Genomic DNA, 18,408 nt, shown 5'->3' with positions numbered 1-18,408 from the left:
TTTGAAAATTGTGCAAAACAATCATGAAAAGTCGTTTCTCAAAGGCATGTGTGTATCTTTTTCTTGTTTCCATGATTCAAGTTTGTGAAAGGAAGGAAAAAATTAATTAGTACACGCACGTTGATTGAGAGTGAATAAATAAATCTGCTTAATCAAAAAATAATTAAATATTTGTCATATGTTATTCGTAGAAAATCAATAAAATAATCACCATCAATCGGTATACACCATTTAAGCCACTAAAATATTTTTTTTAAGATAATGAGGCAATATTATTATACTTTAAAATATTCTTTTTTATAAATGTAATTTTTTGCTAAATTTATGATACACTATTTATGCTCGAAACAATATTTCAATTATTACTTTTATATCACAGAGTTGGACACCATTTTTTTTTATCAAAATCATTGCGTTGTAAGGAACAAGAAATGTAAAAGAGTTTAAGTATTCGAAAAGTATTTGAACATTTCATTTTGAACACTTTACAATTTGTTGTAATATCTAAAATGTATTGCACTTATCCACGAGACAATAATTTTTTTATTGTAAATAGTTTATTGTAAAATAGAGACGGATGAAAAGTTTTTTCAGCCAAAATAATTGATTTAGGAAAAAAAATGTTCTTTGCAAGTACTGAAAAATTCATGAAAACATTATGCCTATAAGTACGCAAGTCTGTTGTAATCAGAGAGTAACGAAAATTCTGATATTAGATTGACGTACGTAGTTAAAAATTGTTCTCCAAGCTAACAAAATACGACCCAAGAAAACTCAACGGACCGCAAAGAAGAGACGGACGAATCGTAAAAAAAAAAAAAAAAAAAAAAAATTGGAAGTCTAATGACGACGAGACGTCGCCCACCCCCGAAGATGTACCAAACGTACAGCAGAGTACGGAAAGAGCGTGGAGCAGGTGAAGCTGATAAAAAAAGGTGCGGGAGGAGAGCCGCCCCGCTGTTGCAGCCCAGGGAAGTTTTTAAGCTGCTTAGGGGCCCGAGTCAAATTTATCGCGCGATGGGGCACGGCTGCCCATCGTGATCTGAAATATGAACATGCTGTAGCCCGTCCGACGCCGGCCGCGTTGGCTTTTTGTGAAATATGAAATTTTTCCACCCCCCCCCTCCCTATGGGGGGGCTCGTTTATTCTCCCAGGACTCGCTGCCCCGGGTACAAGTGTAGGCGCACCCCCCCCCCGTAGTCCACGCGCGCAAGAGGATATTTAAAGTTTTTGCCCGCTCCGTCTTGCCACTCTGATAAGCCCCTCTAATTTACGGCCTTGGAGATTTGATTCGCAACAGCCGTGCTTCCCAAGGATTCTTAAAACCCTCGACACCCCGACTCCAACTGGAGGTCGGGTCGTTGCAAAAAATATCAAGCACATTACAATATATAGCGGATACGTGTCGGTAAAGCTCACTCTGAGTCATGTTGAGGGTCTTGGAGCCCTCGGTGGGACTGAGGAGGCCGCTGCAGCTCGCGTCCCCACTTTGGGCCAGGTTCCACGTGTTGCCCGACTTTGCGTAGGCGAAGCACCGGTATCTACCCTCGTCGTTCACTATTCCGGTCCCGTTGAGCCTCGCCACCAAGTACTGCGTGCTGCCCTCCTTCCACGTGGCCAGGCACTCCATCTCGACGTCTGAAGGATTTTTTCATCAGCGATGCTTTGCGGGACGAGCAAAAAAAAATAGCCGATGCTTACTGTAGCTCTCGGTGCCTGGTACGTCGGCACAGGCCATGTAGCGCAGAAACAGCTTGGAGTCCTGGGTGCAGGCGTCGGCCTGGGACAGCGGGGCCGTGCACGCCTTGTGGTCGTCGCTGCGCATGTAGAGAAACTCGAGGGGCCCGGGGAAGGGGCAGGGGGTGGGCGACGCGTTGTACCGGAAGAGGGAGAGCAGGGCCGCGTCGCCGTCGAGCTGATTGCACAGGTCCGCGGAGTCGTCGCTTCTGCATATTGCTGTTTGGGGGTAAAGAAAAAAACCACCAAGTTGTCAAGCGATGTCTCGCATTTTGAACAAAGCGTGTAGGTAATATGTATACTGTCACTCACTCTCTTTGTACTGGATGACGTTGGGGTGCCTCTCGTACATCACTACGCACCGATTGCACCTTCCATTCCTGAAATCAAACAAGTGCGAATAATTATCATTACATGCATTTTCCTTTTTATCGGTGCGAAATTTACTTGTGGCGGGTCATCGATCGTTGAAAAATCGTTTTAATGACTTTCCACGATTTTCATCAATTTTATAACCCCACACGTGTATACGAACTGCAGTTCTCTGACCCCGCGACCATTCGCATTAATTCCGTCCCATCAAGCAACTCTGGGGCGGAAGGCTCCGCGTTTCAACCCGAATCATCGTTTTCGCGACCGTTCGAGCAGCAAGTAATCGCCCACGTCAAGTCGAGTGTTCGCGTTTTAACGAGACCCGAGACGACAGAGTCCTTATTTGTTTTTCATTTTTTATTTATTTCTTTTCTTCTTTTTTTTTTTTTTTTTTTCCTTCACCTTCGCTCTTCCAATGATTTTCTAACGCTCCCGAGTCCAACCAACCGCGCGATTTTACGCTCCGCTGGATGGGTTTTTTGCTTCCTTATTCGGCGAAAATGTTGGATTTTTGTCTCGTCGCGTGAAGAAATTAAATCATGTTTGGTGAACGACTGAACTCTGCAACTAGTGGACCGGTGGATTGTAATGTATAATGAAAAAATAAAAAAATAAACAAAAGTATTTTTATTAGTATATACGAAACACCGCGAAATCACAGCAGACGCTGGATAATTTATCGCCCACGAGTACCAAAATAATCTCGAGTACCTCTTTTGCCGCACACACAGCCAAATCCGATCACTAATGTACATTTGGAAGCCAATTTCAAATATATATAGACGATGGGCGTACGAGTACCGCCGTCGCGTACATTATTAATCCCCATCGAAATTCCCGGGCTAAAACATACTTGTGTATTATACACGCACCCGTAGCTGCCTCTAATGCATATCAATCGTTACACTCTCGTACCTACATGTATATAACATATACACACACGCCAGCCTGTCTCTGCGCCGAGTGATTCATTATTTTCAGCGCCAAAGCCGCGAAATTATTACTCGTCCCGTGGGGAGAGAGGCGGTGCACTCACTCGGAACGATTCGGTCGATCGGATGTGCTGATCGTTCGATAAATTTAATTCACAGCGAAAACAAAGAACTTTGCCCTGCAGTTGCTTCGTCGCGTGTGGAGTGTGAATTAATGGGCGAGGCATACGAATTGGTGAAAACAGCCTCTCTCGACTCATCTTCGAGGTACAAAGTACCGCGGAGATGACGTTTGTGAAAAAAAAAAAAAAAAAAAAAAAGAAAAAGAAAAAAAAGGAAAATTCCAAAACGTTGTACTAGTACGCACGTGTACGAGGTGTGTAGGTGTCGGCGTATCTTGACGTTTCACGAGTCAGCGGCTCGGAAAAAGCGATTTGAGTGGCGGGCGCGTGCGTATCTGTACACCTGCGTGGATTTCTTTTGTACGCGCGTCTACGGAGACAAAAAGACTTTGCATCGCTGAATTTTTATATTCGATACATGTACATGCATATACGCGCGTACACAAATCTATACCGAACAATGGATTTTGCACTTTTACCGCATTGCATACACCATGTGTGGGCGCGGAAATAGAATTTTTCGTAACGCGTACCACCTATAGACTGTGAAACTCAAGTGGGTCGGAGCGTAAAGTTGTAATTTAATTGTTATTATCAATCACTTTTTATTCATTTATCTATATAGACCAGGTGAGTAACCGTTGTGGGCTTGTTTCGTTATTTTTTTTTTAGAGTTTTTGTCAAACCAGTGCACAAGCACCCCAAGATATTGATTTCTGACTAGATTTTGAGAGTACTTCTGTTACCATTTCACACGGATGATGTACAGTAAAACGTTTATTTTTAATGCGGGAAAATAAGAGGAAACTGTAATTAATCGCCAATCAAATGTTTCACATCGATGGTCGTCCTCGCGAGAGTTGATCATAAATCACCGATTTAGTTGCCAATGAAATATTTGTTATCGTGAGCGCGTCGAAAAACGTATAATTGATAAAAAAAAAAAATAAAGAAAAAAGAAAAAAAAACGCACCCATAGCTGTCTCCTCTGCATTACCAAACAAAAGTCGTCACGCCTGGGGGAGGGCTGTCGTAACGTCATTCGCTTGCTAAGAACGCTGCGAGAACGGGACGCAAAACCGTCCGACTACGTAACTTTTTAATCGAATGAGCCGAGCTGCCGCGGAGCTGAGGAGTATAACTTGGGCTCGTGCGCCCAAGACACTGGAGGGGGGGGGGCGGGGGTGGTGGTATGGAGTTAAGTGCGCGCCGCGACAGTTTTGTAATGATTGCTGATTGAATTTGCTGGCGGTGAAATTTTCGTCGACTCCCCGCTTGGCTGGGGGTTCTTTCGTTGCGTTCCGACGGTGACTGTCGTATATACTTTAATTGTCGTTGCGTTAAAATTCATGCCCAAGCGCCATTACGGGGCATAAAGAAAGCTCGACTGAATGTTTTCACGTTTAACTTGAAATTCGATCAACGTGACACTCAACGCGAACGAATTCTGTTTCATTCAATCTTATTTGATGAATGGCCACGGCTCGAAATTTACAGGTGATTTAAACATAGAAATCGTTATGTTTTATAGAAATTTACGTTGTTTTTGTAAGCGACAGGTCAGGTGTAAACTACAAAGAATTTGTTTTATTTTTAGGGTATTTTATCTGTACAGCTACTAAATATTGTTCATGGGTTTATGAATTAAACGGCACAAAATACAAAACCTTAAATCGAAAGGGAATGAACGCTGTTTTTAGATAAAACCCATGATCAGCCTTGAGCACGAATACTTTTTTAATTTTCAAAAAATTTGATGTTTCGCTAAAACTGTTATGCATTATCTATGCTAACGTTATGTAGTGATGAATACAAATTTTTGTTAGCAAAGTAAATGCACTTTATTGAGGAAAAAAATAATGCCCAAGTATGATATTAGACACGTTTTCACCTAATTTTTTTTTTTTTTTTAATTCAGTAGTCTCTTCTCTCATTAGGAATCTCTTTGGGTCCTCAACTAACTGCCAACATCTATTCTACTTTTTCAGTTTCACGAACGAATAAGTACACCTAATAAAGGCCAGTCATTCGTTAGTTTCCATTAGATTAATTAAACTCCAGCTCTGCATCTCAATCTCCTTCAGCGTCTTTTGTACCGTTTCGTTGTATACTCTACGCGTGGGGAAAAAAGTTTTTTTTTTATCAAACACATACTGCATCTGATTTGCAAAAATGATTATTTAAAAGCGATGCCACTCATTGGCAACCAACAAAGGTACGTAGAAGCCACCTCACGAGACTCGAATGAAGAAAAAAAAAAGAGATTCTCCCGAAAGCTTATCTCCAGTCGGTTCGGAAAAAAGGAGAGTATGAAATCGCACGATTTCCGCGTTTCCATGCAGCTGCGCCACATATTCCACCCCCTCCCCCTCTGGCTCCCTTAACTTTTCTTTCCGCTCTCAATCAGAGCTTCTCCCGTACGCGCATGTATATATATTTTTTGCGCCGCGCCGCGTAAACTTTCCCGGCCCTTTCTTTCCCTCTTATTATACACTTTATCCGACTGTGAATATTTCTCATCCACCGGAAGCTCGTTTATGACCCTTTCCCCGTTTATTTTCCCTTTTTTCTTCTTCTTCCCTACCCTGCAGGTATTTTCTTTTTTTTTTTTTTTTCTCGAGAGAGAGACTGTCTCCTGCCGTCATTGCCACGATGAAATGTCGCCCGCTGTAACACGCCCCCCCCCCCGGAGTACGGTGTCGTTTGTCTTTTCGTAATTTTTAACGATGATACTTGTACTTTCACCCCTCCCCCCTACCCTCTCCCGCTTTATGGTTAGAAAGTTGCTGTTGCGGCTGCCTTAACACATAACGGGGTCTCGTAAAGAAAGTGAGGACTATTGTGAAGCTTTTTTTTTTTTTTTTTTACCTCGTTTATCCAGGTAAGACACAATTAGGGTGCACTATAATAAGACGAGGCGTGAAGAAAAAAAGGGTGTAAAAAAAACGTAAGCTGAGCGTGGGTTGCATCTCACTTGTCGTAAATGATGAACATGTCGTTGTTCTTCTTGACGCATTCGCCCTTGTGCGAGAGGCGCGTGCCGTTGATCGCGATCAGGGTGTTCTCGCCCGATTGGAACCAGTTTCCCCTCCATTGAGCCGGAAACTCGCAGCCCAAGTCTGAAACAGAGGAAAAAAGAACATAACGAATGATCATCGCCACTTGTACCAAAGCGACAAAAATTTTACGCTCTCCCTTGAAATCGTATATGATTAATTTCCTTTGGGATCAGCTGTACTTTGCGTGCACACGCCAACTTTTCGGTAAACACATTTGGTCCTTAATTACCTTCGAGCGCGACCATTCCTGTCGACTCTCTATATTTTTTTTTTTTTTTTTTTTTTACTCCCCCGCTTAGCTGACGAAAAATTTTTCGTTTGAAAAATGCTCGCAACCTTAACGAGCGGAGGCTCGCTCACTCGGGGGGTAACCAGCAGGTAGGGATGGCTTTTTAAATGAAAAAGTAAAATCGGCCGCAATTAATAAGCGATCCTTTAACGAGCGCCGCCCGCTTGGGTTCTTGAACTTGAGGGGAGGCATGAAGAAAAAAACAAAAGAAAAAAAAAAAAAAAAAAAAGGGAAGAAAGAGCGGGAAAGCAGAGTACAAAAAAGGTAGGAGGGAAAAGACAGGGGAGCCCGGAGCGAAAGAAACCGGAGAACTTTGTTCTTATGGCTTTAGCCAAGTTTACAGAAAAAAAAAAAAAAAAAAAAAAAAGAAAGTGAGAGCAGGAGAAGAAGAGGGTAAGGGTAAGAGGAGGGGTTCGTCTTTACCACTCACAGTAGAGCTGGTGGTGCGACTTGGCTTCGGTATCGACGAACGGACGGAGAAAAGGTTGCCGAGACTTTTGCAGTCTTTTGACAAAAATAAATGTTATTTTTTTTGCCCGAGCAAGCCGACCACTGCTCTTTTTGTTTCTCTCCTCGAGGGGTGATTGATAGATTCAGAAATGAAGAAAGTTTTTCCGACTTCGTACTGCAGCTCAAAACAGCTTGGATAGTGATTTTTTTCTTTCTTTCTTCAGATACTTTTGAGGTGTGCATAAGCGAGTAATGTTTGCGATGATGTATCGTTCAGCAGCGTGAAAACTAATCGGAAACAATTGTAGCTGTAGCACAATTATGATAATAATAATATTTGAAATGCAAAAATTTTATTGTCAAAAAAATGTAAAAGTGTTTGGAATACTTTTTTAGTAAAGAAAAACCTGCTGGACAGTACTGTGGATCCTCATAACATCCTCATGGTGTCTTTAATGTAAAAACGAGGTGAACTAGGGTTGTATTGAAAATCTTTTTTTTTTTTTTTTTTTTTTTTTTATAAAATCTAAAATATAAAATTATCAATTTGAAATTTTTTTACGACCTCGTGGTTAGTGCCTGATCCAAAAAAGCGTTAGTCGAAGAGCCATGCACCTAAAGATGAAACGTAAGGTTTATTAAAAAAGTTGCAGCTTTTTTTTCACTTTGAGGTTGTTAGGGGAGAATTTCTGATACAAAATCTAAAAAATACAAAACCCCAAGTCATAGTATCTCAAAAAAATCATTCCTGCGGATTAGTTCATAAGAAAATCTAATGGTAAGCCATTTAAAAAAGTTATACATATCTTTTCCAAAAGTTCTCCCAATAGTCAGAAATAGAAATTTCGATGTGTGGTTATTTCTCTCGAACAACGTGCTCAACAAATCCGACAAGATTTCCAATCTTTCCTTGTGCGTAGGTACATATGTATATATGTATTTCTAGGTAAATTTCCCCCGCGTGGCTTTGATCCCAAAACTCGTTCAATTTTCCGTACGGGAAAATAAAACCAAACAAACAACAACAACGAAATCCATCCAAAAAAGGTGCACATACAACGTGCGGGCCCCGAAATCATTTGGTTAAACCACGCGTGTGCGTGCGTAGGTATATTCGTATTCGATAGGAAAAACGCGGAGCAAACAGTCCGTAGGATCGTCAATGCCGCGAAGCAGAAAAATCGCAGAGGAAACGAAAGAATAACGCCGAGGAGAGAAAAAGAGAGAGCCATTCGTTTCTCGTCGCAGCAAGTGCCGAACGCGAGGATCAACCCGTGCGATTGGCAGCCGCACGAACGCCCCCGTACAAGTGCGCGAACAGCGTTTTCCTCTTTCCTTCCTCTCACCCTCTATATCCCTCGTTCACCCCCACCCCTCCATTCCTACACCCTTCCCTTCCAGCCACCTATTGTTCTCCATATCCTTCTGATCCTCTTTTTTTACCGTCCCTCGTTTCCTCGTTCGATACAAGCCTACATATAATATATACACATACGTGTTTAAGCTTTTTTTTTTTTTTTTTTTTTTTTTTTCATTCCCCTATTTTACAACTGCGTCAATTATTATTTTTCAACAATGCACCGAATTTCAATTTTCCTTTTTAACGTTGATGCACGAATCACGCACGCACGCAAAAATGTATATTGTATTTGAAAAAAAAAAAAAAAAAAAAAAAAAAAAAAAAAAAAAAAAATGTTTCCTCCCCTTGTGGTATAATCTCCTGCCGTATCCTTTCTGGACTTTGTTTTACGCTCTTCGATCAGCATCCTCTTTTTATCTGTATTGAAAAGAAAAAAAAAAAAATATTTTCTCCACCCGCTCCCTCTCTCTACTTCCCTCTTATCATGCAAAACAGCTCGTCCTCTCTGTTTATCCGAGAGCGGCCTTCTCCGTTCCTCTCTTATACCTCCATCATCCCGAGCTCCATCTCTCTCTTGCTCTCCGCCAGAATCCCCCGGATAAATCCTTCGCCATCGCAACGTGACGTTATCATGTAGTATAGCCCGCGTTTCACCGAGAATGAATGGACGCGCGCCCGTTGGACAGGCGCGCCAGCCACCGCGGCTGCAGGGGGTAAAGGGAGAAATGAAGGAGGAAAGAAACTGGCTGGAGAACCGAAATGCATCGGGGACTGTCTCTATGGGACGCGGGGGGAATGGAAGAAAAAGATGTTTCACCGAACTATATGCTATGTGAGAACATTTTTTCGTTTATTTTTCCCGTCCTTGCCGCTTACTGTTTTGTGCCATTCCAGTGGCCGACGCTCACGTATCACCTAGGTAATCACTACGATTTCCAGTTTTTTGACGCGAGCACTTTTTGTCCAGCAAAATGAAGGGTGGGAACGCGTTTGGTTATCGTTTGCGCGATAGTACGGCAAAAGTCGCTGATTCGCTACGTACTCGTATGTACTCGAACGAATTATAGAAACGAGAGAGGAGGATAAGGAAGAGCGAAAATTACGAATCGAAAGTTTCGAGCAACCTGTTGCTCGGTCCTCGCAATCGTCATTGAAAAAATCGCCAGCCCAACCCACTTTATGTGAACTGTTGGTCGCAAAAAGAAAGTTTTACAGTTTGACGCTCGTTTAGTTTTCAACGTGGCAACCATATTATTTTTTCTTCAACGGTACACGAGCGCTAACTTTTTAACGATCCCTTTTGTTTTTTTTTGCTCCCCTCTCCCCAAAAACCGGTTAACTTTTAATTTGACTATACGTAAAACGCTCCTCTAAAAAAGCCTTATTGTACAGGGCCGTTAAAATATGACTATTTCCTTCTTTTACTTGCATTAGTCGGTACTTACTTGCAATTTTCGAAACTGCAATTGGTCATCGGAATAAATAAAATAACCCTTTCTATCGACAGCAATAATTAAATGATATGGACACGTTTGCACGAAGCACCTGCACCTCCACAGGCTGTCCTCTGTCTCTTTCTTTCCCTCATTCATCAAATGGGGGGGATGAGGAAGCTACTACCCACCGACGAACCCACTGGCGTATATACCGAGTAAAGTTAATTGATCGATCCTGCCCCTGCTATACCGTGGGATGGGATATGTGTATATATCATATATATATATATATATATATATATATATATATATATATATATATATTATAGAGAGGTTGCGGATGAAGTTTAGAGCTCAGCGCCAGCTCGGCTGATATCACTCGACGTTTTTCACAATGTCGCTGCGCCGGATACATATCGCTCCTGTTCTCCTACACCCTCACTTCGTATGTATATATATATATGTACGCGCTCCCATCGCGACGTATACTGCACCGGACGTTGATAGATCCGAGGACGCTTTTGATATGTGCGCGCTGTCGAAGAGATTGGGTGGAGGGAGTCGGCAGCAGTCATCGGAATCTCGAATTTCCACGCTCGCGCGTGCATTGGCATCATCCATGGAGATCCCCCCTCCCCCCTCTCTCTCTCTTTCTCTGTGTGTTATGATATTTTGGTAGCAAAAATATACGGCCCTCTGGCTCTGGCTAACGTTGCAATATTTACTTCGAAGGAGTGACAAGCTCTGGAGTGCACTCGTGAATTTTACAGGTACTCGATAACAGTTTCGATTAGCGCGCGGGGCTTTTTTTTTTTTTTTTTTTTTTTTTGGTACGCGAGTTTTCCCTTTTTTTCACCCTCTCTTGCTCTTTCGTTCGTTGCAAGTGAAAATGGGGTTACAGAAAAGTCCGGTATATCCACGTGCATGGGTATACTTTACGAGAGAGAAGGGAGAGGTCGGAGCTGTGGGTGAAAAAAAAGGTACGCGTGAAGTTGAATACGAGGATTGGTGCTTGTTACCTTTTTTTCTTCTTTTTCTTTTCTTTTTAAAGGTTTAAGCGCGTTAAATATGTACATTTTTGGTGTTGATTGAAAATTGATCCTAAAAACTAGTCACGAAAAAGCATTACAGTAATTATTACCATTAACCTGCAGTAACCTGCAGAAATCAAATTTTTATATTTATTTATTAAATGCTCTAGCACATTATTTTAATAATTTTCGTACATGCTTATTACGATTACGGCAATCATTTATTAATATTGCGTTGTGAAAATTAATTTCTACAAGTATAACCAATTCATGGATTATTTTATTCGTCTTTCCACGTGCTCATTGAAATTTCGATGTCAATATCTCAACATAAATTATTAAGAGTCCTTTATTAAATGTACATTAATGCAAAACCAATTTAATCGAGTGTAAGTCAATCGTACATTATTTTTAAAATTTCCGTCATCATAGTAATAATTATTATTATTATTTATTGAAAATCGTTCACTAAATAATGTTTAATATTCATTTGCAAAAATAAAAATACACATTTAATGATGGTTTTCTTAGTAAGTGAACTTTGCAAAAGTAAAATTTCATTACGATTTCCACGAGCTACCCCCTACTTGTTTTTTTTTTTATCCATATATTTGACTACGTACAAATTTGAGTGATGCAAAGGGCATATATATGCAGGAACATCGTTTTCTACACGTACACGCACAAACCCTCCCAAAAGCAATTTCAATTTCAAAAAGCCCCACGGACGGAGTCGTATCGAAAGAAAAATCCATGGCATACATATTTCATCAAAGAATGTATATTATATATACATACACGCATCTCGACCCGTTTGCGACAAAGGAAAGATGTATGCAAACAGTGCATGGTACGCGATCTCGTTGCGCGTGGGCATCGCCAAAACGCGGGCTCGGAAAAGGATCGGCGAAAGCCCCCCGAATAAAACGCATTAATTAAGACACCGGCGCTCGATCGTAAAGCGAATGGATAAAAGCGGCTGCGGGCTCGCGAGACCGAGAGAGGGAGCAAAAAAAATGGCTTTTCAAGCCCCTCGTCCAGCGCCGGTCGTCTTTGTACGCATTCCCTTGCGTGGAAGGATTTAATTAAACGGAAGGCTGTGCCATGAAGTTTGTAGCGAGTTTTGGGCCCTTTGTCTCCCGCATTGATACCGATAGCTGCTCATTGACCAAAGCAAGGGAAGGGCGGGGGCAAATACACGCGCAGGCTATAGACCAGTCCTCGTCCTTGGATATACATGCTGGCGAGAGTGAGAAAATTAAGGGCACCCATGCAGAGGAGACGCGCAAGAGCGAGTGGGTGCCGTGTATTTGGCGCGGATGATATATTGTGTTACATGTATTCGTATTATCTCCTCCTTTGTTTTCTCTCGAGTGTTTTGGGGTGATTTGTTGATTCGAGCGGCGGAATGCGCCCAAGTGCGCAAAGGCCACGCTGCACAAGTGAGAGAAAATAATTTCCCAAACGAGGAAGAAGGAGTATAAACCGATGGACACGTTCCGTCCATTCAACATTAATCCTTACTATTTCTTTTTTCCCACCCCCACGTGATCGTATGACTAAAAAGGAGGGGAGGAAAGGCGAGTCGAGCGAAAGATGGTGAAATTTCGACGATTATTTGATCCTGCGGACTATACCTGCTTGGCTTGGTAAGTATACACGTACGCGTTTATATGTATGGGTATAGATAAATATTTTGCTTTTTAACTCCCACCCACCCACCCCTACTCCGTCCTACCCTCTGCCGCTGTATGCACAAGTATGCACACAGTCGATGCATATCTGATGTGGGGGTCTTGCATCTGGAAAAAAAAAGAGGTGAATGCGCGTACACGTGTTATATATATTTTACAAGGAGTATAGGGTGCGATAGGAAAGGATGTAAAGATAAATGCGAGTTTTGTATACACACGGGTATATGCGGAATTGAAGGACTTTTTTTTTTTTTTTCTTTTATTCACAAATTATTGGAGATGAAAATTTGAGTTTCGCGTTGAAACGTAAAACACTTGGTTTTAATGATGCTGTTGGGATGAACTCCAAGGATGTGAAAGGATTCCAAGAACTCGAGAAGTAATGCACCATTTGCCCCGTCCTCCGTAAAATATGAAACATCGAAACGGAGAAATGTACCTACCATTAAAAAAAAGGAGAAGTAAAAAGCCACGCCAAGGCAGCAAAGAGACAGCAAAGGGAAGGCTGACAAAGCGGGGGGGGGAGGAGGAGGTGCAGAGGAGGCGAGAGAGTCAAGGAGACGTGATCGGGAAGCGGCGATCAGGTGCAAAGTCCCTCGAGCGACTTTGACTGGCGCGACAAAGACAAAGACGAAGCAGCAGCAGTATAGGGAGGAAGAAGGACTGCAAAGGACCAAGGGGCAAAAAAAAAAAAAAAAAACGGAGAGCAGCAGAGTTGTACTTCCAATCTCCGGAATCGAAATCTCGGTGGACCGCGTTGGGGCACGCTTTTCATTTCTCCCTCCCCCCGCTCCTATAGGTATTTTCTCTCCCTCGCGCCTTGATTCTACGTGCACGTATACACATACATTTAACTTTTTCCAACCTACACCGTATACTTGCCGACGGCTAGTCGTTTTACTTTTTTCCTTTGCCTCTCGCGTCGTCCTTTTTGCGCTTTCGCTGCCGTACAAAGTTTTTCTTTTTTCGCTAATAAAAATGATTGTGTCCGCGTGCGTGGGTGTGCACAAGAAACTTGGTCCAGAATGAAAAAGGGGGATACCTTCCATCGGCATACATCGGGCCCCGTTTACTCCTCGTGTTTGCCGTCCACGTAAGTCCTTGCGTTTTCTTGCAAAGTAAGTATAATATAACCACGTCACTCTCCACGCTGTACTCTATATATCGCGTGCCCGCCTCGGCCCTTTCGTCTTCATTACGCGGGCGACTCGAGCGTTAAAATATACTTGAACGTAATGAAAACTGCTGCTGGTCCACTTTCGCAAAGTTCACCTTTTTTTCCTTTCGCGTCCCTCTCGTTCGACACTTTTTTTCCCCCCCTTCCTCCCCACCTTCCCAGTGTCGCGATGATAAAGTGATTACAAAGTTTTAAAAGTGACAAAGTTGGCCCTTGGGCTGGATTTTTCAATGTGAACGGCGGCTCGGGCTGGATTCGTCACAAATTAAAAGGAAACGCATAGTCGAAGAGCAGCCGATGGGAAATCTGTGAATGTATTTATTCACTTTAACGCGTCTCTACACAATGTATGTATAATTTAGCTGATTTTCCAGCATTCGAGGAAAACACAAACAAAAAAGCTCTCCGAACTCGTGAAAGTACGCACTACAGCTATTTCTCCTGAAAACAATAACCAAACATTAAAAGTGTATATACCTGCGCGTGCAGTCCGCACCGAAATGTATACAATAAATGTACAGCGACTGGAATCTCTCAACTTTCGACCCTCAGAGCTTCTTCTCCTTCTTCCCTGCCCTGAAAGCAACCAACGAACAAGCCCATTCTCCGCTGAGCAGAAAAGATCCGCCGATTAGTGCGTAAAAACGGAATTCCCCCAAAGTAAGTAAATACCACACGCAACTTCCCTACCCCCGAAGAGCAACAACTATTCGAAAAGAGAACAGTGAAACATTTACTGCTGCAGCTCGGGGAGGAACAAAAAAAATGTGCTCGAGAAAACTGCGGTAAAGTTTGCTGTTGCCCCGATGGAGGAGAGACCTTTTAGAGGTGTTTTGATTAATCGATCGAGTCCTTTGCACCAGGTTGGCACTAAAATTTTCCAGGTAGCAAGGATAAGAGTATACGGGGTGTTCCGTCCATTGATTAAATTTTCGCACTCGCGCTGGCGGAGTTGCGTTTTCCGATGGACTTTTTTCCACAGCGTTTAGCCAACTTTGATGCCCTTTGGAGCCGAGGAAACCAAGACGACCCACCGTACAAAGCGCGTTTCTTCGCTCTTCATTTGCATTCGTTTAGCAAAGTTTATGTTCGAGTAATTATGGCCCTCTTTGTCCCTCTCACGGTGCATTTGAATGAAAAAGAAGGGCGCGGAAAAACTTTCCATTAGACAAATTTCAGCGCAAGATATGATTGACTTTGGATTCAATTAGGTAGATGTCAGAGAGAGAGAGAGAGAGAGAGAGAGTTTCGACTTTGAATGGGACGGGGGAGGGACGACTATCTTCATGATCCCGAAAGAAAAGGCTCGTAATTACTTCAATTTGAATAAATTTTGAAAGTTAAGGATGTTGAAGTTTTACTACTTCCCCGCCCTCGTCCTTTGGCCTGCGTTTAAAGCTTCACACCGAGACATCCTCGACAACTTGCAAGAAGCTTTTGATCAAATGTTAGCTTTTTTTTTTTTTGTACTACAAGTACATAGGACTAGCAGGTACGTCTTCACTTTAAATGTAGATAAATATCGACATGGCATCTATTGATTTATTTTAAAATAATGTTTTCTCCTTCATCATCATTCAATTGAATAATCGTATTTTTTCTTCACCGTCCAATGTTTTGGTGAAGCAACCACAACATTCTACTTTCATAATATTGCAGTGAAAGAAAAAAAAGTTGATCATCAACAAAGCAGCGCAGTTTGCTCGCGAGTACTCGAAAGGCGCGTACACGTCAAAGTTGGCGAAAACAAAAGCTCCAAAAGTAAAAGCACCGGAAAAAGCGTGTCCTTGACAGAGGGAGAGAGCGAGAAAGACAGAGCTCTCGGTAGTCGACGAAACTCCGTCGGGATGGAAATTAGTCCAAGTGGCGGTGATAATTGCAAATTCGCTATTAACGGCCGGTCGTTAGAAGCCCCAGTCCTTGGCGCTACGGGACGCAGGATGATTTCACAATTTTCTTGATTAAGCGTTTTTTTAAACACCTTTTTCTCCCTCCTTATCCGTATCCCTTAAATCGCGCGCCATTTAAAGAAATCAACCAAGAGAAAAACGGAGAGTAGATTTAGCAATAAACTTGGAGTTTGGATTAGCCGGAGCCAGAGTCCTTGAAAGCTGCCTTGATAAACAAATACTTATGCTGGATGCGAAAGTTGGATTTATAACTTCTGGTCCGTACCAAGAACCCAAAAACAAGAAAATAAGCACTAAAAGACGGGAAAGTCCGTGAAAAAAAAAAAAAAAAAAAAAAAAAAAAGAATGAAGAAAAACAGGGAGAAAGACGCGCAATCCCGTTCCTCGGCCACTCTGCTCAACTTTCTCCGCGCCCCGTGCAGTATAACGTCTCGACTGTACTATACATGCATACGCTTCTTCCACGGCGCTGCTCCCGCGCCCTCATATTTCTCCCATAAAAATTCACTCGTTTCCGAGCCCATTATTTCCTCCTCTCATTTTTTAGTCATTCCGCGCAAAGCTTCCGCCACTTCCCTCGTATGCGCATACATACAGCCACTATATGTGGCGCTTGCGACGCGAAAATTAATACACACCCTGGCTCTTGTCTTTCAAAAGTCCTGTTTCTCCTACCCCTGACGTTGTGACACACACACACGTCATTGGGTAGGGTCGGGTTTACTTTGATAACCCGCTTGGCGATTTTGAGTAATTATATTTATACACACGCGTGCGAATGAAGGAAGCAAAGTAAGAGAAAGACATAGGCGTGCGACGGGAAATGAAGCGGGAGGGAAAACTCGATTCCCGTCTACAGCAGGGGAACCCTTCAAGTCGCGGTGAGGCGACCGCGTTTCCTGGGGGCTTTGGTTTATACTGCATATTTCGACGGGCCGCAGCTCTCGTTGGAAATTGCAAAAACTAGCTCATCGAGAGAGGAAGGAAAATCCCCCCCCCCCATCGCATAACACCTCGGAAACCTAGTCCCGCGTCTTTCCTGCGGTGCACGCGGTAGCTCGGTTCTTCTTCGGGTCGGGAGCTCGTAGCGCCTGCGGAAGCTACTCGTACCATCGGCTTTTTTTCACCCCATATCCCTTGGCTCGTCTTTGCCTTTTTTCAATGCCGTTTTACTACAACTCTAGAACACGGCCGGTGATTTCGACTCCTGGGAGTTTTCAATAGTCGTAATGTTTGCGCGACACGAGATGCACTCAAGGACGCCTCCAATTGGGAGCTTTAGGCGGCCAGCGGTGCTTTATTTGCAGTTCATCGGCCGATTAGCCGTTCGCTAAACTTTTTGCCCATTTATTCGTTTCATCCTTGACAATGGATTGTGCGATGTATTTGCATGGGTTCGATGAAATATATGCACAACTCCTGCCGGCAAGTTTTTGTGCATCAAAAGTATTTGATGTTCGTGCGCAAGCATTTAGTTGGCGCCTGAGGGCTTTGAGTTTGCAATTTTGCGTTTCCCACTTGTTTTGTATACGTATACATACGCTACTGTACGTGGGGCAGGAAGACTTTAATTATTCATAAGGAAGTATCCGTGGCTTTGTTGCCGCTCTGGTGAAGAAACAGAGAAACTGGACGAGGAAAAAAAAAAACGAAATGTTGAAAGAAGAAGACAACGAGAATTCGCGGACTGAATAATGGAAAAAACCACTTAGGAAGCCCGGGGGTAGCAGCGAGGAAAAAAATACGGAGACTCCGAATTATGACAGCTCTGTAAATTAACTATTGTGTTCTTGTTGCCCCCATCATTTTTCTTTTTTTTGTAAACTTTTTTTTTTCAACAGACATTACGAAGATTGTATATTTTATTTATTTTTGTTTTTGTTATGACTTTGCAAGGGATAGTTAAGAGCTGAAAAAAGATGCTTCATTTTCACAAAATTTAATTAGTTTCTCAAGTTTATCTTATGAAAAGTTTAGGTACGTCAGATAAATAGGTGAAACATGGAGGAAACGACGCAATCGGTCACCTTTAAAATTTCGTTGAAGAGAAAGTCGTACACAGCGTGTACTTGTGAACATTGCCGTGAAAAAAAAAACATACCGATAACGATTACGCAACACACAACGTGGGGAGCTTATTCAGCGAAAAATAGCACGCAATGAAAAAAGTGCTTCAGTCAAGGTGTTGAGAAAAAAAAACGAAAAAAAAACATACACTAGCGTTTTCGTTAAAAAAGCCAAGGGGTACTTGGAGCCTTCGTAACTTTACACTTTTTTTTTTTTTTTTTTTTTACATTCAGCACCAAAGCACGCGTTTCGCGAGTCGTGGAATTGCACTGCGTATCCATGCGCGTTATAAATGTCGAGTGTCGAGGGGGTATTGAACGTTACGACGTATTTAGCCAGGGCAAAAGGCGCGCGCGAAACGTTTCTCTCGTTCGAAACGGCGTGTACGGCTTTACATTCATGCTGAAAAATGGCACGCCCGTAAATACGGTCCAAACGAGGTTTTTTTTAATGTTTTGCGAGCTTGGAGAAATTTTTTTTACGTGACCACACAATTGTGCCCATATTTTGCCATTTTTTTTTTTCCTTACATCTTAAAGTGGTGCGTGACATTGTCACGATTCACGCCTAAAAGTGAAGTGCATCATAAAAAATAATGCGCGTTCACCACTTGGATTTCGTCTCTCATTTTGTGCGTGACCATAAAATATTGCCAAATTCGATTCTCCCTTCCGATAAATCGTTTACAATTGTTTTTAACTTAAGACTCGTCGAAATGTTGTAACTATTCTGTTGAAACTATCCTATTTTACTGTGCAGGGTCGGTACCCC

The 18,408-nt window shown here is 42.5% G+C and overlaps 1 protein-coding gene across 1 annotated transcript in view; it reads right to left on the bottom strand.

Annotated features, from left to right (window-relative positions):
• LOC106635848 (uncharacterized) overlaps nt 1-18,408 on the bottom strand; it is a 148,337-nt gene that overhangs the window by 15,540 nt on the left and 114,389 nt on the right. The window contains exons 3-6 of the mRNA XM_089592059.1: nt 6,139-6,283; nt 2,051-2,118; nt 1,703-1,957; nt 1,421-1,639 (exon numbers count right to left, since the gene is read on the bottom strand). Of these exons, the coding sequence (XP_089448185.1) occupies nt 1,421-1,639; nt 1,703-1,957; nt 2,051-2,118; nt 6,139-6,283 (687 nt within the window). The remainder of the gene's footprint in view (nt 1-1,420; nt 1,640-1,702; nt 1,958-2,050; nt 2,119-6,138; nt 6,284-18,408) is intronic.

This window comes from Copidosoma floridanum, unplaced genomic scaffold, assembly GCF_036245765.1.
Source record: "Copidosoma floridanum isolate Cflo_tuat_1 unplaced genomic scaffold, Cflo_Japanese_pri ptg000014l, whole genome shotgun sequence".
In the NCBI taxonomy this organism is placed as follows: domain Eukaryota; kingdom Metazoa; phylum Arthropoda; class Insecta; order Hymenoptera; family Encyrtidae; genus Copidosoma; species Copidosoma floridanum.
The sequence above is the reverse complement of the archived record's forward strand: the minus strand, read 5'-3'. Positions and strand labels throughout refer to the sequence as shown.